Below are 26,959 nucleotides of genomic sequence, written 5' to 3'. Positions count from 1 at the left end.
CCATCTACTTTTAACAACAGTTTGGGAGGAAGTCAAAGGCCTTCATTATTGTATTTTGTGTTTTATGATGTGGCATTGTTTGTTTGTTTTTTTCAATCGGTGAAAGGTGTGGACAATAGGCAAACCATTTCAGCACCTGGACACTCCTCAGACAAAGTCATGGTGTTGTAGTAGATGTATCACTGTCTTGCTGAAATGTGCTTTCTCTGAAAAAGACATCTGGATGGGAGCATATGTAAAATTCTAAATCTAAAACTGGTCTTTCACTGATGGTGCATTTCCAGATGTGCAAGAAGAAGATATGAACACATGCAGGTTTTTGAACTGAGTGCTGATAGCAAGCTAGTTGGTCCCTCTCCTCTTTAGTTCAGGAGCTACAGCATCTGTTTTCCCAAAAACACTTTCAAATTTGTCTGACACCAGGACAATGTCAGTCCTTTTTAAATGAGCTTTGGCCCAGAGAAGACAGCAACATATTTACATTTAGCTTAATTTGCTTTAGTGGATAGTAGGACGAACAAAGACAAAGACTTATGGAAGTGTTTGACTTACATTTTACACACCATCCCAGATTTTCTGAAATGCTGTTGTTTGGGAAATGGAAATAGCATACTATAAAAAGAAAAAAAACTTAAGTCATCTATCAATTTTCTTAACTTCTAACTTTAAAATGGCATTTCCACTATTGTTTGCAAACTGCAGAACTTGAGTAAAAGTCCACAGCAGCAGACCATTATCTCACCATTAACCCTAGCAAATCAATAATGATGCCTAAACCCTTAAGGACCGTTTTAATGTAGCGTAACAAATTGCAGGAACCTTGGATAGCATTGGGTCTATAACAGTTTATGACATGATTTATGAGAATATTTAATGTTTTGCATATAAAAAAGTAACTAGTAACCATGGCTTAAAAGCAAATGTATCGATTACTGTATGTACAGTAACTTTAAAAATTAAGCTACACGAATTACTATGACTGTTCATAGGCAGCATATCAGTCTCTATTTATTCCAGTCTCACAGTCCAGAGAAACAAAACATCAGACAACACAAAAACGAGATTAAAAACTGAAAAAAGCTATACCAGCGTCTCCACATAGACTTGAGCCAATGCACTATTCTGCCATGAAATGCAGTGACTTGGATGTAAGGTGTAAGAAAACAATCCTGCAAACTGTAATGAAATCAGATACGTTTTTCCTGTTCTACATACATACGTAATGCTGTTTGTGTCCACGTCATCTTTATATTATGCAATACTACCACAGAAATTATATGTCTGCCACACTTCACGTCAGGTATTAAAAAACAGATTTTATAAAACCAGGCCACTACCTGGTTATATTCACTATAATTATAGGGCCGATTGCATTTCATGTTTACATGTGGTCTTGTGTAGCCTATATTTCTCGGTAGGGTAATAACTTGTTGAACCTTTTCTGCCAGCTGGTCACGGTTATGTGAATTCACACAAACTTGGTCTTTCTTGGTTTCGATGGGGCTTTAACAGCTTTGGCCTTGCTGGTAGCAGCCTGGTGCAGACTGAATGCAGCCTTTTAAGTGACGGAGGGGCTGTAATTTGAGAGTAGCACAGAGGTATTATTAGCCAAAAACCGAAGCGCGGCACTTGAGACTTCCAGATGTTGCGTTTGAGGCACCAGACTAAAGCCGGGAGTACAACTGCTGAAACAAACTTTCATACATCGCCTTCGTGCTCGCCGACAGTGATGGGAGTTGGCAGGCTCCGTTAAAGGACGAGAGGTTGAAAACAACTTACGCCACTTCATCTGCTCGGACCCAGAAGAATATCAGAGAGGGTTGCGAGAAAGTTTCAACCAACTGCGCACTTTGGACTTTAAAACTAACTGAAATGTTTGTGGTTTTCTGCCGGTTTGGGATTTAATAGACAACCGGGCTCATATTTTTTCGAATACATCATTTTTAAACTTATTTATTTCCTATTTGTGAGTATATTTGGGACATCATGGCTGTTTTTCACTTGCTCCTCTTTGCCGGGATATCACTGTCGGTGTATGGAGGCTTTTACCAGGGACCTTTACATCCGGAGATGTCTAATGGTACTTTCCATCATTATTTCGTGCCGGACGGCGACTACGAGGACAACGACGACCCGGAGAAGTGCCAGATGCTTTTTAAAATGAAAGACGAGCGAAAGTGCAGCCTCGGCGAGGACCAGGACGCCGTCATACGGGATGATTTCACTATCATCAAGAGGCAGATCGAGGACTCTGCCAGGGTGCTGGAGGGGATCGGGAAAAGCATCTCGTACGACCTGGACGGAGAGGACAGCTACGGGAAGTATTTGCGGAGGGAGACAACCCAGATAAACGAGGCGTTTACAAACTCGGAGAAATCTCTGCTGGAGCTCGAGGTGAAATTCAAACAGAGCCAGGAGAGTGAGCTGAAGGAGGAGCACCGGCTCAATGACGACTTTCTTAACATGATAGTGCACACGCGGGACGTCCTGAAGGAGACGTTGGACATTTCTCTGGGCCTGAAGGACAAGCACGAGCTCCTGTCTTTGATCATCCGCAGCCACGGCACGAGACTGAGCAGACTGAAGAACGAGTACCTCAAGTTCTGAGTGAAAATAGTCCCTAATCATCTCATTAATGCAGCACCACATTTTTCTTTTATTATTATTATTGTTGTTATTATTATTATAATAGTTGCGCTTGACCAAGAGACAGAGGCAGAGAGAAAATTACATACCAGGGGCATAAAGCCAGAGCATAAAGGATCAGTTCTCCTGAACTAACAAATATTTTCCTCACTAAAATGTTCTGTAGATGAAGATAATTTTGGGTGCGTGTGCCCCGTTTATTTGTATTTGTATTTTTAACATATCTCTAAAGATTTCAAGCCAACAAATTAATAAATAAAAAAAATTTAAAAAGTGCAATATCATAATTGGCATTGCAAAATCTCAGGGAGGAAACAAATGTGTTTTAGGGGGGAACTTTGACTCTTTTTTTTTCTTTTTCTGTTTTTTTTTTTTATGTTGGCTTCATATTCCAATTAAGTCGGTTCGAAACTAAAAACGCAGTATGGGGGACATTAACTTGGCACTGCATACACTGCAGTAATGGTAGAATTTCTTTTTGAAGGAATATAAAAAAAAGAACCTACCCTAACCTAAAATGTAGCTATCTCCATTTGTAAGGTACAGATAGAGTTAATCTGTTCTTCTTATTATTATTATTTTAGAAAAAGTCTTTTGGACTGTCTCTGGCATAGTAAAGCTTTTGTTAAAATAAACAAGAAATATGAGTAGGAAACAATCTTTAAATATTCTTATGAAAAAAGGAACAATCTTTTTCATCTTATGCAACATAATCCAACAATACTGTGATACCATTTCTGGGGGCGGGGGGACAGTTAAGACATTCCTAAATTTGGTCTATTTCTCTCAGAATCATCCAAATACCAAACAAATCAAAGTGCTTCATCCAACTGATGTAAAAACATGATGTAAAAAAATTCCAGTAACACAATCCAGGTTTAGTTAAAGCATCCAGATATTAATAGGATAAACAGCATGGTGACAATTCTGTGTGCACTGTTGTACTTTGATAACTTTGTATACTCTATCCTTACAATACAAAATGTTAGTAGAATATCTAAAATGATTCAATATGAAGTAATGTTTTACAGTAGATAATACATCGCCTTAATGTTACTCCAATACTGTCTCTCTGCAAGTGAGTGTACCAGAAATGTCTCTTTTTGTCTTTTTATTGGTTAGTGATCTGCGTTTACCTGTCACGGCTTTCTGCATGTGTGTATGTGTGGGGTTATGCGTGTGAAACAATGGCTTTGTATAGGAGTCAGCCAATCACAAGAGTGACAAAAGGAAAAATCCTTTTTCAAAACACAGGTCTTAGTTTGAGTTTTCCAACACTCGTTCGGTTCTCTCTCAGAGTGAGTTTTGGAGCAGAATCCTTACCCTGCGCTCAATGCCATCTATTTGGTTTGACTTTGACACCAAAATTTAAATAGATTAGCAGCAACATTACAAGGTTATGTGTTTATGTCGCTCTTAGTTTGTGCTTCAGACGAGTGTTTCTGGCAAAACCAAAAATAATGTTTACATATGTATCTGATGTATGTTTTTGTTTATAGGCTAGCAGACTTTGCACAATTCTTTGCTGTCGCGATGCTAAAGGTTGTGACATGGTTAAAAATGCAAAGCCTCCTGTAGTCTTTGAAAATGTACAGTGTTTTTAGAGGTAAGTAAATACTGTGAGTGCCAATATCTTTATTACTGAACATCTATTATGTATTCATTGTTTATATAAATAGAGCAGCAAAAAAATCTATTCTTGTATATCTTTAAGATATGTGGCCAGATGTAATACTTTGATGGATAAGACTGCAGGCAGCACTAGTAGACTTCTGTGTCAAATACTAATCTGTAAAACAACATACTTAATGGATTGCGTCGAGTCTTCTTAAATAAAGAAGTTGTGTTTGAAGTACAGTGTTGCTGCAACAGCTGGTCCTTTGAGCACTGGGTCCCTCCCATTGTTGTTGTTTTCTTCTAGTAGTTACTGACATGAAAGTGAGCTTACACCATTCATTATGTCGCAGGGGATCCCCATGGATCCCCATCCAGGAGGTCCTGAGAGTTTGTGGTGTTTAGCACACCCCACAATGTTGCTGTAGCAGTATAACAATGGGGGAATGCACAATATATTGCCACATGCTTCAAAACAAAGTTGCCTTCCATGTTTGCTTTACAAGGTTTTGAAGTCTGCTGTGAATTATACACACAGGCAATGCCCCCTAATTATGGATGCTTTGAAGGAAGAAGCTGCTTGCTGGCATTTACAAGAAACAGACATGTAAGGATGTTGTGTAGCTGGTGTTTTAAGCAGTGTGGTGGACCTTACAGACAACTTTGTTTGTTCCTGAGTTCTATTTCAGTAAGCTGAAAATCTTTTTTTCCCTTTGGCCCTTTAAGACCACACATAAGGTTGAATAAAGAGGGTGAGGCTTTGAGTTGGAGAAACTGAGAAATCATGAGTCAATAATATTGATTCAAAACCATATTTAAAAGTGCCAGCTTGTGCGCATTATGTAACACTGGAAAGTACAGCTTTACTTGAAGATACTTTGAGTCGACCGATTAGGATGAAGCCAACATTAAAAAGAAGACACAGTATAGGCCCAGCAGCAAACATAAAAGCTGGGAACACTATAGCTTACACTGTGTTTCCACAAGAGGGTAAAAACTTTGGGTTTTTTTAGCTAAAGTAAAATGATTATTAGCAGCATGCAGAGCAAAAAAAGACACTGACACTGAATCCTTGTTCTCTAAAGCCACTGACCCCAACCATTGACAGGCTACGTCAGGGTTTCCAGCATGTTTTCCTGCTTTCCCCAATGTGTACATGCAAAATAGATTGAAAAAGCCAAACTTTTAAATTCCAATTATAAAAGTAAATATCTGCAGTGATTCATGAAACCTGGGAAGCAAGCTACCAGAAGTATTTGTTAGCTTAAAATTAGGTAGCTAAAAAGATAGCTCAGCTGAATGTTGTGAATTAAATCACTATCTAAAAGTACCAAATCGATAGCTAAAATTAATGGATAAATGATGGAAAATATGCTGCTGAATATCAGATAAATTGTTAGTTAGGAAAATAATAAAACATTTCTAGCCAAATTTATTTTAACCAAATAGTTAACTTTAAATATCAATGAATTAAGAATCCACATTGTTGATGCAAAATTAATAAGGACATTAAGTTATGTCTAACCAGTGTTCTGTTTCCAAATGTTATATATGAATACCAGGTTTACTCAAATGAGCCAAACACAGGCTGCTCAAATGTATGGAAAGGATTTTCTTCTTTCAGTTGCACTTTTAGGGGTTGCCACAGTGAATCATCTGCCTCCATCTCACCTTGTCGCTAGCATCTTCTTCTGTCACAGCAACCATCTGCAAGTCCTCCTGCACTACATCCATGAATCTTCTCTATTGTAGTAGTTCAATCAAATTAACACACTAAACCACAAAGAGTTTTATCAATAAACAGGGAAGTGAAGCTCATCTGACAGGCATGTGTGAGTATGCACACCAAAAAGGCTAGGAATCACTCAGTGGCCAAGTTAGTAGGTACACTTTGTTAGTACCAGATTGGACCCCTTTTGCCTTCAGAACTGTTTAAATTCTTCGTGTAACAGATTCACAAATGTGCTGTAATCATTCCTCTGAGATTCTGGTTCTTATTCAAATGACACCCTCACACAGTTACAGCTTACATCAACAATACAAATGTCCTGTTGCACCACATCCAAAAGGTGCTTTATTAGACCAAGATCTTGTGACTGTAGAGGCCATTTGAGCACACTGAACTCACTGTCATGTTCAAGAAACCAGTTTGATCTGGGCTTTGTGACATGGTGCATTATCCTGCTGGAAGCAGCCATCAGAAGATCGATACACCGAGCCCATAAAGGAATGAACATGGTCAGCAAATGCTGTGTGCCAAGAAATATCCCCTACGCCATTACAGCAGCAGCAGCATCCTGAACCATAATACAAGTTAGAATAGATCCAGGCTTTCATGGTGTTTTACAGCAAATCCTGACCCCTCATCCAAATCACAACAGAAATCAAGCCTCATCAGACCAAGTAATGCTTTTCCAGTCGTCTAAAGGAGTGGCACGCAGTGTGGTCTTCTGGTGCTGTAACCCATTTGCTTCAGGGTTTTGTATTAAAGATGCTCTTCTGCTTCTGTTCTGTTTTTAACAAGTGGTTATTTGAGTTACTGCTCCCTCCCTATTAGCTCAAAGCAAGCTGGTCATTCTCCTCTGATCTCTGGTACTAACAAGGCATTTCTTCACCAGCAATTGGTGCATTCTGGATATTTTTTCTGTTCCAGGCCATTTTCTGTAAACCATAGAAATGGTTGCACAGCAAAATCCCAGCAGATCAGCAGTTTCTGAAATATTTAGACTAGCCAGTCTGGCACTATCAACCACATCACATTCAAAGTAATTTAAATCACCTTTCTTTCGCATGCTGAGGCTCGGTTTGAACTTTAGCATGTAGTGTTGATGCCACGTAATTGGCTGACTACATGTTCCTTTAATGAGTAAATGAACAGGTGTACCTAACAAAGTGGCTAGTGAGTGATAGCAGAGCTGCTTTAACTACCATTCTTACTGGTAAGTCATCATTTCACCTTTGGTTTTATATGAATTGCAGTGTTACATAATGAACAGTGTTCAGCTGTGGCTGGGCACTTTGTCCATTTGGTTCAATCATTTCAGAAACATTGTGAGACAGATTTAACAGCATATGTAACACAGAGAGTATACTTGAACCAGTTGCACAAAGTCCAGTGCCTTTGGGTGACTGAGTAGAAATTATCTCTTACCCTTTGAAACGCACATCTATTAAACCGTAAACTAGGTGACCATGTGTCTGACAATGTGTCTCTTCCTGGGTTAATCATTTCAAAATGATGCTTTTCAAAATAAAACTCTGGCATTAGCAGGTGCCACTTGGATTAAAACTTACACTCCTCCGCTGCTGTGTGCTGGTCATCCTCATCTGAAACCTACAAAGAAGGCATCAAAACTGAGGGGAAAAGGTATGAATGGACACAAAAGTTCTGTGCGTTATCCACTCATGTCTTTATCACTTTTACAGTTTTCAATATGCGTTTTTGTTTGTTTGTTTTTTTGATTACTTCCCAACCATTGGTCTAAAAGAAAAAAGTAGCAAGTGGACACACTTTCAAAGCTGAAAGAAACAGTTTATATTCGGACCTTCATTCCAGATAAATGTAAAAGATTTATTGATATCAGAATGATAAATATTTGATCTAGTGCCTCCACTGGCATCCTCAAAAGCACAGAGACATATAAACTTAGAATTTATGTAATTTCTATGGACATTTATAGGCTCTGGGGATTGGCTGTCATCCATTCACTTTTCTCTAGACTGAAGTATAAATACATAACAGATATTGGATGGCTTCCCATCAACTTTTGTACTCATTTTTTTACTCCTCAGGAGACTTTGGGGATTACAGGACTTTTTTCTTATGTGCTGCCATCAAGCTAACATGGTTCAGACTGAAATTTGTTGACAAGCAGTAGAAGCAGATGAGATTTCTGAAAGGAAATGTGTTGTAATTTTTCAGCAGAATTTGATTTACAGCAGTCATTTTTAGGGTCCTTCATACTGTAAAGTGCAGGCCTGGTATCTGCCTAATAGTAGCGCAATATAATCAACACTTTGTTTATAACCGTTAAGGTTCTGTATGAAGCCCACTGAATTGTGTTATTTATTTTATTTTATTTTTTTGGGAAATGAAAAAATATACCTCAGTGAGGCACCATGAAAAATGTCTGAACCTTATTGTGTTGACTGTCACGTCTATTTCAATTATAACCAATACCACATTTAAATAGCAGAAGCTGACCCACAGTGCTTTAAAGACAGGCACATTCTCATTCCAGGTCTCCAAAAAAAACCCGTTTTAAAATACATGAAAAGCTGAAAGTGAAAGGTCTAAATGCTGGTGCAGATCTGCCTCATTTACTTTAAAATGGGGGATTGTGGCACTGGCCATTTTTCTTCAAGTGCTCCTTTAAGTTTCGTTCCCAAGTTAAACAAACAACGCTGTTCCCAGCATTTGTCTCAAACCAATGAGCTTTAGGCAGAGAGGGCATATTTCGCACATATTGGCTTCCTATTAAATCCAGAATCAAATTTGAACTCTTATCACATACCCCGTGATAAGGCCCCGTTTTATCATATCACCTCAATAGAGCACTTCGCTTCCAGAGTTCTGGTTTACTTGTGGGTACCTAGGATACATAATAGCAGAATGGGAGGCAGAGCTTGAAGTGCACTGAGTGTTTCTTCTTTACTCACCTTTTTCATTGACTGTGTGTTTATACACCACTCTACATTTAATCATCAGTTGTTATTATACCCAGGCATCTCTTCCACGGCATGTCTTTTGTCCTGTCTTTCTTCCCTCACCCTCAGTCGGTCATACCAGATGTCTTCCCCTCCCTGAGCCTGGTTCTGTGGAGGTTTCTTCCTATTAAAAGGGAGTTTTTCCTTCCCAATGTTGCCAAAGTGTTCGTTCATACGGAGTTGCCTGACTGTTGGAGTTTTTTCTGTGTTATTATAGGGTCTTTATCTTTTAATATTTGACTGCAGGGTAAACACAGATATAATTAATAACTTTTATTACGGCTCTTTGTATGTTAGCTAACTGGATTGAATGCGGTACACAAAACAAATAGGACTGTAATTCATTTTCGTAATTACACCTGCGGATAACGTGCAACGATAACCTAGTGGACCTCCAAAACGCGCACATGTTTGCCCCTAACCACCCAAAGGCGCTTATCACACTGAAACTGTGACCCACCTACTATTAGAATTAAAATAACGGTGTTAGATTAACTGGTAGCTGTGTAGCGTGTGTCTGCTGTACTTTCCCACTACTGTTTCTAAAAACACATCCACCCTGTCCTTATCAGATTGTATCGTGGCTGTATTATGGCTGGGATAAGAAAGTAGAGCAAAGTTTACGCGCGTGTAGTGATTGTGTCTTCCTGTTCAATACTGCCGCCGATCAACCTTTCACCTACTTTCTCTGGCACGCTGACACCCGGCGGTTGTGTTGTGACGTCCGCAGTGCTCGTGGGAACAACACACCGACCGTCATCTAATTGATCCAGGTAAATTCTGTTGATGGCGAAAAGGCGGACTTTTTTTTCTTCTTCCTGCCACTTTAATACACAAACTTGACACAGGAGTCCTGCTGGGTAAGCGGCTCCACTGTTTAGTCTCGCTATTAGCTTTGAAGCTGAATTCAGGATGTCGTTGTACCGGATGAACGAGTGCGTTGACAGAAACTAGCCTGCTAACAGTCGAGGGTTAGCTCGTTCTTCAAACACAGCGGCTACCGGCTAAATGCTGTCATTTTAGACCTTACGGAGTTAGACCGAGGATAAGTCACTCTGTCAGTAGCTGTTCACCAACTCATTTCTGATTCAGTCAATGTATGTTGTATGCTTGTCAAAACCAGCTGTCAGTGCCACAGCCCTGATCAACAACAGTAGAATCGGGAAGCTTGAAGTCAGCAGTATTAAAGAAATAGAAGCTAATCTCGCACTGAGTTATATATAAATAAACTGTAACAAAACAAGCACCCACAGCTGTCAAATGAGGGGGGTACGAATCAAAGGGCTAAACCTAACCCTGTTCAGCACAGACAGTTACACCCCCGAAATGTTTTACAGCTATTGTTTGAATCTGTGAAAGTGGAATGATGCATTAGTTAGTTGGGTGGCAAAATTACCCAGCTGTCTTTTATTTTTTTTAAAGCGCATTCCGAACATTTCACACTTATAAGTTCCTAACTGTGAGTTTGCTGTCTCCAGTCGGTTTTTTGTGGTTGGTGGTCAGACATTAGAGGTGGGCGGATCAGGCCAAATATCGATTGTATCGATACCAAAGCTGGTATTGGTATCAGATTGATACTAACACAATAGGATTGATACTTTGTTTCCATCCAAGTTCAGCATGTAACCCACTGAATTGTCATTGTCTAAATCATTTTTTAAATGAAAAATGTCTAAACCATGTTGTCTGTTTTGTTTATAGCCTATAACACGTTTAAACAACAGAAGCTGACCCAGAGTGCTTTAAAGACAGTCTAAACCCAAATTTAAAATACATGAAAAGCTGAAAGCTGTGTTTTGTTGTATTAACTCATTACTGTGGAAAATACAAATCACAGTTATTTACTGGTCAATGAAATCTTAAAAGAATTTCAAAATTAATGATTGTTTATCTCATAAATCATAACGAGCTGCTCTCCCCTACATAAACTGGCTTTATAGCTTAACGGTATCTGTATTGTATCGGCACACCACCGATGAAACGGTGAAGGTTAATATGTGAATATCATCATCATATTCAATTTCAGATTGCTAATGTGTCTTGTGCATGCAAACTGTTCAGCATTTCGGTCAAAAGAAAAATTGTGTGGTTTCTAAACTGCAGCTTTGTCTTATCAACACAGTCAGCAGAGTGTAGCATAGCAACAAACCACATTTCCAAAAGCTGCATGGAAACGAGAAAAAAAAATCTTGCTTTTTAATATTGTCTAAAGTCACTAACTTTTTCTCTGCAGAGTGTTAGCCCTTTCCAATCTGGCGATAAAGCTGCCGGGGGCAAAACCCTTCAGAAATGTGGATGAGCACTGTTGCACGTTCGGCCCTGCCTGCTCTGCAGAGGAGCACCTCTCTGACCCGCCAGGCTCTGAGGGCTTGTCGTAGGCTGGGGCCAACCGCTGCTCCTCTACCTCCTTGCCTGATTTCATTACATCTTCGTGGGCGGCACACACTGGAGTCAGCCTCCCTTCCTGCCTCTCGCCACCTAGTGAGGCATGTCCGAGCTCTGGACGATGACAGGCAGATGGAGGTGGAGTGGGAGGATGGAGGCCACAGTCTGTACCCATTCACCTGGCTGAGAGACAACTGCCAGTGTCCACTGTGTACCCTGCAATCTGCTCAAGCCCGAACGCTCTTGCTGGCCGATCTCGATATTCACACAGGAGTAGATGTTGTGGAGGTCACCAATGACAACAAGGTGGGCTGCTGCCAAACTTGGCTTGTGGTTTTCAGAGTTCCACACAGACACACAAGATGGATGTTTTATGTTTAGAGAAAAGGATGAAAGTTAAAATTATGACTCAAGTTGGCTGCGAGTGGATTTCCAGAGCTACTCTCTGGTTCAACAGTAATTTCTCTCCAGTCATGTAGTTGTACTTGCACATTATTTTGAAATACCACTTCTTTTGCGCTCCTTATAACTTTCACCTGTAAGATCAACAGCAGATGAGTTGGTCCTCTTTTAAGTTAATCAGTATCCAAAATAATATCCAAAAGCTCACTTAAACTCAAGGATGAACTGATTAGATTTTGGTGGTCAAAGGTCACTGGTGTTATCTCACAATTTCTTTCTTTCTTTATTTTTTGGCCATAGCGTAAGATCTTTTCACCAAATATCAAACAGGATAAAAGGTCAACTTAACTGATATTATAATGTTCTGCACGTTCTTGCCCATTATTCAGAACATTAACTCGGAAACAGAAGGAGGAGATGTGATTAGATTTCAGGTTGGTGTGATACTTAATGTTAAGTTCCTTTAGCCTTTACTGCATACATCATGAGTCAGCACAGATGTGCATGAAAGCTGCACCTTGGCTAGTTTGCTGGGCGTACAGGCACTAGGCAGGGATTCTAATTTTGACTGTTCTTTAGGGGAAAAAGTGGTGTCACCTTAGGCCCTGGAAAATATATAGTGATTACTTGCTTTTATCTGATGTTTTCAGGCCAAACAAATAAGTAAACATGAATTCAGCAGAAGAACTGATATTTCAAATGTTTTACAAAGATTCAAACATGACATCTCCACAACTCTATTCTCGTTGCTCTGCTTTAAGCAGTTTGTTTGGGTGCGCTTGTGTCGTTGTCGTGTTTAAAATTTTAAATGCATCTCATTATACTTGGTTGTCATGAAACTTGTTCCAGTTCGGGAATGACATTTACACTTTGCTTATTGTTACTGAGAAACTGCCTGGTGATGAACTGATGAGGTCAGACAGTCTAATTTTGGCGCATTCAGCCTGACCTTTAAGTCCTCCAAAGAAATCTCCCCAGTGAACTGTGTCCTTCAGAGGATCCAGGCCCTGAAGTAGGACACGGCTATAAACAGATTCCTTTGACGTGACAGCACTGCCAAGCTACCGTGTGCATCCTGTTTCCTGTACCAAGATATACTGGATAGCCATTATGCATTATAGCAAACACGCGTCTTTAAAAATACCAAAAGGTTTGAGGACGTGGTTGGATTGGCTAAAAGCCTCCACAGGTATTTGGAAAGAAGGGAGTAAGTTTTGTTTTTTTGTTTTTTTAACCTTATGAAGCAAAAAAAACAAACCAACGCCTTCAAAGATCAGTGTTCAAACCCATCTTTTTTTCTATCCTAGTCATGTGTTACTAACAAGACAATACCCTCTAAATAAACATGGATTGTTCATTTGACACAAACTTTACTTCAGTTGACTAGCAATCACTACAAAATATTAGGTGAACACTTAAAAAGAAAAAGAGCACTTTGACAAACCAGTTCAATAAGCTTTCATCTCTCCACAGGTCTCCATCGTATGGCCCGACCAGCACATCAGTGTCTTTGATGCAGAGTGGCTGAAGAAACGCTGCTTCTCTCCTGCTGCCCGACAGGCAATGCAGGAAGAGCTTTTCCTCAATAGTGAGTCCAGCTTTCATAATTTTCACTCAATTTAAAGTCTGTACTTTTAGGATGTCATGTACTTGATAGGAGCAGCGGCCTCGCCCTCTATCCAGGATTTCCTGTGCCGAGCTGTGCTGTGATCTTTTGAATTGCATGCGTTTCATCATGGGCTAAGCTTTGTCACCTGAAAGAAGGTAGAAGGTATTATCAGATTGCAACAGTGTGTGCCAAAAATCTTTCCACCAAGAGAATGTTTTATGTACATTTGGGGAGTTTCATTTAATATCTCTGCTTTAGTTTGTGATGTTCTTGTAAAGTAGAATTTACTCTTATTTTTGATCTTCTACTGTATTGTATTTACTTATGTGGAGTTTAACTGAGAAGGCCACAAAATGAAACCATTAAATTGGTGACAAAAAGGGCTGCCGTTATTGGGGCTGCTGTAGACTTAAACCAGTGATTACTTTCTAATTATTGTTGATGTAATGGTAAAATAGATTATCTTTAAAGGGGGCCATAAATCACGCCGCAGCTGTCTCAAAATTAACAGGATGAACAAACACTGTCACGAATAACTGCATTTTCAAAGCAGTATCTGAAAACGGCAATTTATCAGCTTGCCGAGCAGCAGGTGTTACCAGCTTACACGTAAACGGTAAAGCAGCAAGTCCAACGAAGCTCGTCACGGATCACATTTTCCATACTGTGACCACAGAACCTCATATTTCACATTAGATGCGACTCACAGTCCGAACGGGAAGAATAGAAGTTAAGTGCAGCCGGTTTTATTTCAGCACACGGTGATTCATTTGACTTCTTTTTTTTCTTTTTTTTGTCCAACACAGAAAAGTTCAGTCAGCGATGAGTTCGTATCAAACTCTGAGTAATGCATTCACAGTAATTTACTGCAAAATACAAGATGATTTAATTTTCGTCTTTCAACGCAGGCACGTTGGAAGTGGGTAATTATGTATCCTCCTGTGTGGACGGTGTAAATGAAACATTTTCTGCTTTAGCGCTGTTGGACATAAACTGAGTAATTTCTGTAGGCCTATTCCACTGTGTCACAATTATATTCGGAAGCTGTTTGTGCGTATCCCTGTAGTCTGTTAATGAGACTGTCAAGGTTGCTCAGTTGAAATAAATTTCTTGCTGGGATTACTGTAGAGTTAGAACAATTGCAGACTGGTATTTCATACTTCATGTAGTTGTTGTTTTTGTTCCATCGTCGCTTTTTAGTTTAAAGTGTTTTCCAATCAGTTGTATCTGACAATAGTGTGTCTGAACTAGACGGGTTTATCTGCAGGGAAATATATGAATGAATGTGTAGTAGAAAATGTAATAGCACTTGGCATGCGACGTGAATACAGTCACTGTGAGCGCCGCTTGACTGTGTAGCTGCTAAAATGAAAATTCGTGTAAATTCCGAGCTTTTCCCAGGGAACAAAAAGATGCCCCCGATTTAAACTCGTCTTTGCAAACATTGTTGTTTTTTTTTCGCTTTGTAACATTACAATACTTTTTTTTTAAAGACTAGAAGAAAACTCATTTTACAGTACATTTACAATGGCCCAGGACGCTTTACAGTCTGCCAGACAAGCAGAGGAGAAAGTTCAGCTGTGGAACAAGGTAGCAGCACTTCAGTGGAGCGGGGGATGGACTGTAGTTGGTTTGTGTACACACACGTGGTCCTGAAGGATCCACAGGGCTGAGCGGCTCCTGCTCTGTTCCAGACTGATTAAGGGTCTGTACGTGTGTGTCTTGTGTTGCAGAACTCCTCTATTCATGTGGAGGTGTAAGTAGATCGCCCTCATAGCAATTTACAGACAGTCATTTTGTTGTTTAGGGTTTTTTTTTTTTTCAGAAGTGCTCAGCTCAGAGCCAGGAGCGCTCCTGGAAGGCGCTGCTAAGATCATGCATCAAAACACAATAAAAGATGACGTACACACACACACACACACACGCACTCACTGGGTTTAATTATTTCCTCCTGAGCGCCAGCATGAAATTCCTCGAACTGAAAAATACCGGAAAGGTCTACATTCTCAAAAGATGGATGATGCACAGCGTTCACCTCTGAGGTTTTTTCTCGTATTCTCACTCACTTACTTGTTTGTGGCTAAAGTGAAGCCCACCGTTTGAATTTCTGTGTGCTTTTTCATGCAGCGCTCCTCGATTTTACAGGCCCAAGTGGGCTTGTGAAAGCGAAAGTGTAGCACACTTGAGACGCAGTGAGGTCAATGTGATAATTTGAGCTTTGGGGTTTTTATTCATCATGTTTTAAAACTTCACTTTTTGTCTAAAGTAGGGCTTTTTTCTTGCTTTCTTTTACTATTTGTGCCTTTCAAATCACAAGTGTGTAGCTCACCAGAAAGCTATTGGTGAAATGCTATTAGACATCAATCGGGGACAGTTATTCAGTGATACAGATGAGTATCACTGATAAATGCCTTTTTTGCCTTTTGTTTTGTCTACAGCAGGGACAAAGTGCTTAACCATGTGTCGCACTGCATCCGCCATATTTTACAGGGAATGTTGTATGCATCGGATCGTGAGCCTTTCCAAGCCTCCTCCGTACTTTTCCCTTCTCCTTGTTCTGGTACAGACTGATCTGTCTCATCTGTCCAAAGAATGCTGTTCCAGAGCTGGGCTGACTTTTGGTTTTAAACAGAATTCCTTGGCTGATTTCGATAAAATTTTATCTTTACGATGGAAATGACTCTGTGATCATCTACCAGTGCTGTTTTTGTTGTGGAAGTCCAGGTGAGTCTGCACGTTAAGCCCGTATTCTTCATAACTTTACCTGGAAAAAATAAAATAACAAAGATTGTGTCAGTTCCAAAAATGTGTGGTGTTTAAGAGGAAAAAAAAAAGCTGACGTCAGTGTAACCGAGTCTCACGCAGACCCCTGTCTGTCTGTACCATATGGAAAATGAATTCAGACTGAGGGTCAAGAACACAGCAGCATGTTCTTAGCAAATACAAGCTCACCGTTGTATTTCCTTCCTTTCAGAACAAACGAATCCCTGAGCCTGCAGATAACGTGCGACCACAGATTTAAACTCACGCTGCTCGGTTTCTGCGAGTGGGGATTTCTTATAAACTCCACTGTACCTTTTTATTTTAAACTGTTGTGGTTCTTACTGCCTTATATGCTTTCATGTTTTACTGCATTTGTGCAGAAATTGTTTGATTACTTGATATTTAAAAAGAACTTATCTAAAATTGAGATCTGATATAATGACCAAGAGTCCACCGCGAGTTAAAAAAGCTTTGATGTGTGACGTGGATCTATGAACGTCAGTGCTTTCTTGTTGTTCGATCCACTGCTTTCCCAATCAGGATTATTCCTCGAGCAAAGCCTGGACAGGAAGTACCAACTGGATTTGAGATTTTATGCTTTATTGCAGCATTACAAGTTTAAATGAGTGTTGTTAGTTCAAGTCTGTTGCGTTAGAAATGCTGCTGTAAATAAACATAGCTGTGAAATCATTCCTGCTCATACATATTAGAAAATATTACAGCAGATGTGTTGGCATGCGCAGACACTGAGCTCAACGCACAGTCGGCACGGAATGACGCATTTAATAGACTTAGCTATTCTGTGTGGATCGAGTATTTACATCTCCTTTGTAGATATGTTCGGGACCTTTGGAATACACTCATGCCATTATCTTGCTGGCACTATGAACCCTTTACATCGTTTAAAGGAGAGTGACGATGTCGCAGTGCTCTCGGGAACACTAAAAGCATATGTCACTCACATCCTTATCTGCAATGAGTCTTCCTTTCATAATAAATCTGTCAGTGATTTACTTAAAGCCTGCCAGATGCTTTCAGTATTTGAGCCATGTAATCATCTCGGGCCTCCCACTTGGAGCTTGTCATGTTTATTTAGCCGGGGTTGATTTCATGACTAATTTTATGTCACTGGTATTTAAAAGGCAGAAATGAAACAGGTTAAGTGGGGTTTTTAAAAAAGTAAAAATAAGCCTGAATACGTGGCTTTGAGCTTTTTTCCTCACACTTATCCACCACTTCACATATGTAGTCTCTTCTTTTTCTAAATTGCAGTTATGAGTATTCTCTAATTTAGCCAACTGTTCATCCTCAACTGGGGCATAATGGCATGTCATTACTCTTGTAACAAGTTGAGTCTTTAAATGCGATTTCGCAGAATATCAGGATCAGGTTTTATTAGTAAAAGCGCTCTTTCTTCTTTGAAGCACATCCATTCACATTCAGAGTGATTTTGAATATCAAAACAGTGCTTCACTGATAGATGGCAAAGTCACAACAAAAGATTTATGCCTGTGTTTACAGTAATCGTTGGTCCCCTGGTTTATTGTTAATCATATTTCATAAAAGAGCAGGGTTTATTTTACAATCATTTTGCAATTTTTCTTCAGTTGCACAGCGTTTTCTTTCCATAGTCATAGCTCCTTCAACACATGCATCACTCAATACTCCTGCTGTTGATCAGTTTAGATAAAAATGAAACACAAAGTGTGTTTAAAATCTGAAGCAATACATGAAGTAGTATACTGGACTTTTTTTTTAATTTTGAAAAAGGTTTCTTTTCGCTTTTACAGCTGTCCTTTCTCTGGCCTGCCAAAAAAACGTCCTAGTAACTTATCACAGCCAAAAAAGTATTTCTGCTGTCAAAAGTCTGACAAAAGCTGACCTAAACAGAAAAAGGGGGAAATATTTCCCTACAGTACGTACTGCACCAGACTGACTCTTTCATAGTACTTGCTAATACATTTTAAAAACATCCACAGAGATACTCCCTAACAGACTTGAAAACCTGTAATGTCGTCTTGTCAAATTGAAATCCGTTGCTGCTCGATTTTGTACCGATTCCACTAACTAGAGAATTCCAGGCTAAAATGAAACTGTCCAAAGGTATCAGGGAAATGATCATTTTCGCATCAGTGCAGCCATAAAGTCCAGAAGTTCAGGTTCAGTTTCTCTTTCTGGGAGATACATTGATAAAAATGTCTAAATATATGCAGTTTGCACACATGTGTTGGCACCCATGTCCTGTACACAGATACATGTTTTGTTTTGTTTTTTCGATCAACCTGGTTGCCTTTTTCAGTTATCCTTTTCCCTTCTAAAGAGAAAATGTGTCAGTTTTCTTTGCTCTCCGTAGCATTAAAAATGTATTTTTTGCCCTAATTTCCTGCTTTTAATACTTACATTATAAATCAATTAGCATTCCATTTGAATTGGACATATATCGTAAACGTACTGACTGACTGGTGGATTTTTCTTCATTAAGTCTGCTGATGGATTTCATAGCAGCTGATTTGTCAGTTCCCAGTTTCAATGATGTTTTTCCCCTTTGCCATCTGGTCTGAGTTTAGCCTTCTGTGTCACCAATCATCAGTCGACCGAGCGGCTTCCCTGGAAACAGCCGTGGAAGTCCAACAGTGGAAAAACACGTACGTTCTTCCAAACTGGATCATCACTTCACGCGCCGTTTACAGTTTCAGCACAACCAACTTTCCAAACACATGCGCTCTCACAGGCTGTATTACCAACCTCACATGAGAAACTGGTGTATACTTTAATTTGTCATAAATGGCTTTTATTTATTTACTGTGTACTCTGCAATAATGGAGTCTTGAGGGGTTTAGCACTTCAGACTTGTCAGAAATACGATTGGTTCACCAAGCCTTTCATATATCAGGTGTCTCTTTCAAGCGACCTCAAAATTGGCCCCCTTTCAACAGATTTCACCATTTTTCACCCGCAACACAGTTTATTTCTCACGGTGTATTCCTATAATTCCTCACGGATCAGTTATATTTGGGTTAAATCCCTTTGTCATCTCATTTGAAATTTCAACACCTTTGCATCAGACTCCACGGGAAGCTTAATGACTATAATGATTGGATTTTTCATTTCTTTGGCAAGGCGGACGTCCCGCTTGGCACTTGAAATAATGCTGAAAGAGTTGCGTATAAGTTTCCAAAAAAAGACATGATTTTGACAAACTAGCACAGTGTTCAGTTGAGTTTCGGGAAACTAAATTTGCAGATGGAGAAAGTTTGGATTAGCGTGCGGAGGGGACTGCTGCTCCTCGGTGAGAAAACACTGCTCACACTGTGTCTTCCAAAGTGGTAATGCACAAGTTGGCTGCTCCGTAATCCGCGTCTGTTTCATTAATAAAGGTGTGTTTGTTGCACTAGTGGAAAGGTGGCGTGATGGTCTTGCAGTGCCATTGATAAACGCACACTCCGGTACATATGCTAGGAAAATGCAAATGTGCTTGGTAATTGTTGAGTAGAATATGACTGCACATTTCTTTCCAGGTGTCTTCTTAGAAAAGGATTATATTGGAACATTAAATAGTTTAAAACATTGATAAAAGCCAGTAGTGACCGTTTCTGCTCTTTCTTCTTTACATGAAAAGCTTCTTTTAGTCCTTCGTAGAGAGACAAAGCAAAATCTATTGGGACAAAAAAACTAAAACAAAACTGATTTGACTGATTGTAGATCTTTAACCAATAAGAGTACAAAGGATCCCACCATAGTTTATATTGATGCACCACTAAAATCACATAAAAAGTACAGATAGCGGGGTCATTTTTCCACTTTAAAAAAAACAAAAACAAAGGAGATTGCATATATTCAGTAAAACTTCTAAAATCTGCTTTCAGTATAAACAGCAGTTTGAATTGAATTTCCTAAAGACTGCTCTTCCTTAAAAAAAATAGATTGTGTATGCCCATCTGGCCGTGCACCCTCCACTGTGTATTCCACAGACGGACCATTGAAGTGAGCTGATCTGAGCTCGGTGATAAAACTTAACCAAGTCAAAACAAAAGCTCTGGATAACTGCAGTGATTCAAGTAGAGCTTTGAAGGCGCTCCCAGTTGCAGAGGAGAGCGACCCTGGGCCTGCGAGCTTAAATCACACAGCCCAGCGAGAGCAGAGCCAAACTGCCATGAGCTGCCTGACAACCACGGGAACCACGGCTTCAGGTTTCCTCATCTGGAAAAGCCACTGTAGCAGACCAGGACTGGGGGGGTGGGGGCACAGTGGAGGGGATTATGCACATATCTTGTCAGGCTGTCGGAGGGTGTCCCTTCAAGCACATGGCAGCACAGTCCTGTGTGTGAAACCCACAGTGATTTTACACAAATGAACACAGTGCAGACTCGAGGCTGCCTCAGTTTGACACTGCTCTGCTCTGTTTTATTATTTTTTTCTTTTGCATACTGATATTTAAAAAACACACACATGCTAATTCTGACACCGGACCACCGGTAACCACAGCTGGAAACTATGCAAAAGAGAGTGATGGTTCTTATTGCCTGTGTGGATGCTTTTCCAAAAGAATACTCAAAAAAAATTGGTGATTAAGAGCTTTGAGTGGTTTGTACTTACAGGACAAGAATATTGTGTACTGGACTTGATCTGCCCAGGTTTACTGCTGCAGGACACTGAGCTTGTGTTCACTTCATTAATAGAACTACAGCATTGACTTCACTAAGATTTGATTTTGGTCACCCCCACCTCCTACAAATCTGTCTCTTTAGCTACCAGCACTCCTCAGTGTTCACCAGCATCTTGGCAGCTGTGTTTTTTAACTGTTAAGTGCAGAGCAGGTAGAAAAAAACTTGGTGCTTTATTGCCAAAAACCCACTTCCAGCTGCTTGGGAAAACAAGCTACGAGAGCAGTGAAAAGGAGAGGCTCCAATAAGCTGAGGCAAGCTGACGACTGAAAATTGTCTGACATCGTTCATATTCACATGCTGCTTTTAATCCATTGTTGATGCAGAGAAGCAGCTTTAAATCAAAGAATATCTTTTGAATAGAACTGCACTGTGAGTGTAACAGCAGCTGCAGAGAAACAGGTTAGCAAAAGCTGTTCGGGTGAAAAAAAAACTTATTTTGTTTCATAATGTGTGATCAGTGTGACGGGGGAAGATCCTCCTTTATGATTCCTCCCATGCAAGATTTGTGATTAGCCTTGCCGGTTAAAAACAAGCTAATGTTAGGTGCTGATTACTTGATTAGAAAGCAGATACTCTGCAAAGTTCTCGTCTTTTGTTCAACCCAGCAGCCACGCTGTGAATTCCCCTGATAGCGGCGAACGTGATGCGTTTCCACAATGAGATCGGAGCTGAACTAGAGCCAGGACTGCTCAGCTGATGTATACGCACACTGCAGCTAATGCTGTAGCCCCTTTGTCACGAGTGACACCCTAAACTGCAGAGCTGAAACGCCGCAATGCCTGTACAAGACAGTTCCAGTTTCACAAGAGTAATTGTAACACTGGGGCTTGACCTTTGCCCCAGTTTCTCGTTCCCCATCTCTGTTGCCCACCGCCCTCTTGACAAGTTTTAACAAGCAGCAGGTTCCTGACCCTTTTGAATTGTGCAGCCAGAAACTGATTGTTTGTGACAACAGCCTGGAGGGAGGTCTGCAAGTCACGATCGCTGTGTTTCTGACTGATGCTGCATCTCTGCCTCAGCGGCTCTGAAACTCCACATCACCAGTTAGTCTTTTTGTCATACCTCTAAATCTTTGTGGCCTTCAGAGCAAACAGTCGCATTTTGTTTTGCGGTTTGAAACACTTTAGATGATGATAAATTATGCATTAGGTTCAGCGCGCTCGCCCTGTGTGTCCATCTCCTGCAAGCCTTAGCCTTGTAATCTGCTTATGATGCAGCCATTTGGAAAGTTGTTTGGAAGTCGGTGGACAAAGGAAAAAAAGACACGAAAAGGAGCCACAAACATCAGACAGGTACAAAATCTCCTCAGTTTAAACCTTCCTCTTCCTCCTCCCCCCACAAATGCACTTAGCAGCTGTTTCGTTGGAAGTCACTGGAGGGAGGCTCCACGGAAAAAGAAGTCGAGCCAGTTGGGTGGAGAGCAGTGGGAGGATTTTGGGGGGGTTTTCTCCACACTTCTGTCTGTCTGATGGAGACGTGCTGATTTTTCTCAGCAAGCTATTCTTCTTCAAGCGCACACACGATGGCATGCAGTGGAGATCTGCAGCGTTTCTAGATTTAAGTGGAACTAATAAGCAGGGGGCAGTAATGGACTTTAAATGAATTGTTTCCTTTTTTGCAATAAAACAAACATCACATCAGTCATACTGTTAGCTGCTACTTAATATTGTTGTTGTTTTTTAAACAAAGGAAATCCAACTACTCATTGTGTTTCATTTGATAATAAAAAGTGTTTGTGGTCATATTTCCATGTTGACTTGATTTCATTCACCTGCAGCATACCAGGATGAGAAGAGGATTGGGGGGGGGGGGGGGGTTTGGAAGGTCAAATGTGTGCTGATGGAAAGTCTGAGAGAGCAGACGTGCCCTATATCTGATTGCAGCTGAAGTCAACAGGCTCAGATTAATTCTTTGAATTTTTACGCCTTTTATTGGAGGAGGGCGGCGGCGGAGGAGAAGAGCTCGGAGGAAAGAAGTGAGATGACTTGCAGGGACTGGTTCAACCACCTGAGGATCCACCTTGGGGGGCACGCAGCTCGGAACGTTTTGTGGTGTGGGCCCTTGCCACCCAGTTTATTGGCTTGACCTCCTTCAGAGAGTGCAAAGATCTCCAAATATCTACAGGTTATATAAAACTGTCTGTGCAACCTGCAGTCTCTCAGTCAGCTAGAAGCCAACTCGGGTTTATACCAGCACGCTGACAAAGAAGGACAAAACAAGAGTGTAACATCTGATAAAATGCTTTGCTGCAGAGCACTCCTGCCCTCGCTGTACAGCATTTGTTTGTGTAACGGAGCCGTTATGGCACAGAGGCTGTTGCTTTAGAATGCTTTGTGTTCCTGTGTCGCACAACCAGCTTTAATTCTTGACAGACAGAAACCAGAAATAAACACGTACATAAGAAGTGAACTTTCTGCCGTGTCCGCTTCCTCGTTTCAGGGCGTTATTATTGGGACTCGACACTGCGCATTCCCTCAGCAGACTTTGACGAAGTCCTCCGTGACGATAAGGCCGCGCTCACTTGGCTCCTGGCCCTGCGTCGTGTTGGCATGGTCTACCTGAAGGGGGCTCCTGCAGAGCAGGGCCAAGTGGCCAGACTGGCTGAGAGGATTGGCTATCTCAGGCTGACATTTTACGGGTAAGACTCTGTGATCTTCCTCCATTTTTGCTCCAGTGATCCTCAGCCAAGCCATTGTTTAATAATCTGACTCCCCTCTAAATCCCGAGCTGTTGAATTTTCCACCGATCATATATTAGCTGGAGCAGAGCCCCGGAGTGTTATTAGCAAGAATTTAAATACAAAAGACCCTTAAAAAAAATGCATGTCTTTTTCCAGTGAATCAGAAAGAGCTCGATATTGTGCTGAAAGAAGGGCTCAGATTCTGACTTTGGTACATTAACGAAATATGTCTGGGGCCTGGATCTCCTCCATGCCTGCTTCATGCCCTGGGGGACGGGGTTATGGCTCTCTACATCCTCTTGCAGACCATTACATGTGGAAACCATTTGAATACAAGCGTGCTGATCCACACAGGTGTGCACACACGGGTGTGTTCACTGTTCGTAGACTTACACCTTTCTTTGCTGCTACTTCAAAGCACATTGTGCGCTGTCTGTCCTGCGTGCTGCACAACAACATTGAATATTTAGTATTTACTGCTGTTTACACTTAGCTAGATTAATGCGATGGTGTTGTGTTTAGTATGTTGCTTTGTTTTTTTTTTTGCTTGTTTTCTATTCTTTCTCTCTCAACAGGTGATCCAGGAGATTTTTTTCCCTTTCTCACTGTCCCTCTCCCCTTCTTTTCCTCCCTCTCCCTTTCCTATCCCTCACTCATGTCTGTCCCGTCTGTAGCAACTGAAAATAAAATAAAATAAATAATAAAAACAAAGGTCGATCAAATGGACCAATACAGCAATGCCACGATGATCCATTTGGCAAAGTAAATCCATTGGGTATCCTTGTTGGTCTTCAGACAACAATTCTGACGGCTAAAGAACCAAATGGGACAGGCAAAAAAACGAAATATGTCCAATAGTGAATAATCCATAGCTTTGATTCATTTCGGTTTCATGGAGGAGCTTAGCGAACGGCCGTCGGGGCCCCTTTCACCACACCAGAGTTCATCATTTTGACTTATTGCTGTGCTGATTACTTGAGGACAGAGACGGGGAAAACAACCTAAAAGCATTCCAGCTTTTTTTTTTTTTTTTTTTTTTTTTTTTTTTTAAAGCCAGAGGAATTACCTGGTGCACTCAGTCAGAACAGAGGTTTGGAGCGTAAAGCTTTGCCTCTGCCAGCGGATGAGCTCATGCCACTGGAAGTAAAAGAGTCTGCAGACTAAAGCTGAAGGCCTGCCATCACAGAAACGAGACAGTTTTACGACCCCCGCATCATCCGAACGAGACATGCAAACAAACAGAACATGGAAGATAACTTTACCTCATTAGTGCTCGACTCTTGCTGCATCTCAATGAAGTGCCTGCTTAAGAGGCTACAGGCTGAGCATTCCTGTGAAGCTGCCTGCTTTCCCCCCTCAGGGAACCCTCCGAACTTCATCTGATCTCGTCCTTTTTCCTCCACGCGGCCTAATTGTCGCCGCTGATCTTCTAAAGCTAAAGTTAAATAATTAAAGTGGAGTATATTAATGAATGTTATCTTTGTCCTCAGGCACACATGGCAGGTCCAGGACAAACCCATGGCAAACAATGTAGCCTACACTTCAGGAAAGCTCAGTCTGCATACAGACTACCCGGCGTTACACTTTGCACCTGGAGTGAGTAAAATCTTACTTGTACGCTCTGTTTGGAAGATGAAATAACAGCAGACAGATATGGTATCGCTCCTGAGTTATGGCTGCGTTCGGCTTTTACGTTGTCAGAGTTGTAAAACGAGCATTTGTGGAGCATGTGTGTGTGTCTGTGTCGGGCTGGCGTAGGTGCAGTTTCTACATTGCATCAACCAGGCTAAGGAAGGAGGGGAGAGCGAAGTGGTGGACGGCTTCCACATGGCTGAGCAGCTGCAGAGAGAAGACCCAGAGGCCTTCCAGACGCTCACCTCGCTGCGCGTGGACTTCACCGACACCGGGACAGATTACTGCGACTTCATGCTGCAGTCCAAGAACTGCATCATTGAGTAAGTGGAGATGATCAGGCAGATCATCAGTTTGTGCTTTCTTTGAGGTTTTTTCCCCGGCACACACACACATTTACTCATTTTATATAAAGCAGAGATTCAGACTTTTAGAGAAACTACACAGTGACATTTCTGTACACTTATATACGCTTAGGTGTGTATTTTTGTCATTTGAAATGGGACACTGCCATCTGCTGTTCACAGTGATTATGTTCACACATGAGCTGTGCAGATCATAAGAGCGTAGCTTCGTATTAATTGTATGCTAATTAGATGTTCAGTCACATGTGTCTGTTCAAGTGTAACTGAAAAAAGCTGGATTTATGTCAAATTAGTCAATGTGCGGTAACTACTGTCACAATGATAAGGTGGGAGTAGAGAGCAAAGATGAATGAGTAGAAAAATGATCTGCAGTGAATTTCATAATCAGTTGCTGGAGTTACATCTAAGATATTAAACTGACTAATTCAATTTAGTTGTGCTGTTAGACTCAGTGAATTGGTAGTGAGTTGCATGCTTCCTTAATACATGACTAAAATGCCTAATCATGAAATGCTTTCTAATTCATTCTTGTGGAGCATCTAATGGACTGGTTGTCTCATCTCTAAAAGTCCCGATTCACTTTAGTTTGACTTTGAGCTTTGTCCTCTCGGTGCAGCGTCGACGCAGACGGGCAAGTCGTGAAGATCAACTACAATAACGCCACCCGAGACTCGGTGCTGGACCTGCCCGTACATCAGGTCCAACCCTTCTACAGAGCACTGAAGGCCTACGTGGACATCATGAACCGACCGGAGAACGTGGTCACCTATAGGATGGAGCCAGGTCAGCGTGCACCTCTTTCCATTAAAAATGAGAAGAATAGGAAAATGTGTGTGTAAAAGGCCCCCATCCATGCTCCTGTATACCAAACAGTGTGTGTTACTGGAAGAACGAAATGAAAATAAGTGAGAGGTGCGAGGAAAGAGAGTGCAAATAAAATGGATGCAGAGAGGGAGGTGGGCGCAGTCTGCAGGATAATGCTTGTGTTAAACAGAAAACGAACTGTGACGGCGATGGGCAACAACAGCTTTGTCCTCGTCAGGGTCGCGATGACATGTGACGTGTCAGTGCCGCTGCTGCAGAGAAAAGCAAACGACCAGAGTGTAATGCAACACCCTCTGAAAAAACAGTGTGCTAAGAGTCTGCAGCATCAGGTAGCGGAGATGAACTTATTTAAAGGACTTCAGAGTGGGGCTCGAAGGCACAGTGGTGTTAGCAGAGAGGCAGTTTTTTGACAGCATTCCTCAGGCTTCCATCCTGATGACCTGACTTTAAAGCTGCTTTTGTCTTGTGCTGAATTTTGCCCACAGCACAATGAGACTTTGGCTCATGCTGTTTGATGTGGTAGTGCCAGCTTTGGGAAGTTAGGACTGTCGTCCAGCGGTTTCCGAGACTGCGATGTCAGAGGTTTCAGATTTTATTTGAAGCATAATGACGCCTGTGAGCTATTATAAGCTGTTCTGCAGCCAACTCTGACCTCTCTGAACGA

The 26,959-nt window shown here is 41.1% G+C and overlaps 2 protein-coding genes across 3 annotated transcripts in view; both read left to right on the top strand.

Moving 5' to 3' along the window:
- The first annotated feature begins 1,592 nt into the window (after nt 1–1,592).
- On the top strand, nt 1,593–2,855 carry fibinb (fin bud initiation factor b). The gene has a single exon (XM_085407443.1). It carries the CDS (start codon nt 1,987–1,989, stop codon nt 2,605–2,607), a length of 621 nt encoding a protein of 206 aa, XP_085263569.1. The 5' UTR covers nt 1,593–1,986; the 3' UTR covers nt 2,608–2,855.
- A 6,732-nt stretch (nt 2,856–9,587) lies between these two features.
- Nucleotides 9,588–26,959, top strand: part of bbox1 (butyrobetaine (gamma), 2-oxoglutarate dioxygenase (gamma-butyrobetaine hydroxylase) 1) — an 18,944-nt gene continuing 1,572 nt past the window's right edge. The window contains exons 1-7 of one of the 2 annotated variants that reach the window (XM_085407425.1): nt 9,588–9,740; nt 11,201–11,658; nt 13,228–13,342; nt 23,233–23,431; nt 24,964–25,069; nt 25,232–25,428; nt 26,087–26,253. In XM_085407425.1, the coding sequence (XP_085263551.1) occupies nt 11,257–11,658; nt 13,228–13,342; nt 23,233–23,431; nt 24,964–25,069; nt 25,232–25,428; nt 26,087–26,253 (1,186 nt within the window). In that variant the 5' untranslated portion in view covers nt 9,588–9,740; nt 11,201–11,256. Of the gene's footprint in view, nt 9,828–11,200; nt 11,659–13,227; nt 13,343–23,232; nt 23,432–24,963; nt 25,070–25,231; nt 25,429–26,086; nt 26,254–26,959 lie in introns of both variants that reach the window. The other variant, XM_085407433.1, reaches the window with a different exon arrangement.

The sequence above is a fragment of the Rhamphochromis longiceps genome, linkage group LG1 (assembly GCF_057381845.1).
Source record: "Rhamphochromis longiceps isolate RC_006_pf linkage group LG1, R_longiceps_female_GT1.1, whole genome shotgun sequence".
NCBI classification, from domain to species: Eukaryota; Metazoa; Chordata; class Actinopteri; order Cichliformes; family Cichlidae; genus Rhamphochromis; species Rhamphochromis longiceps.
This window is presented reverse-complemented; position numbering and strand designations above follow the sequence as displayed.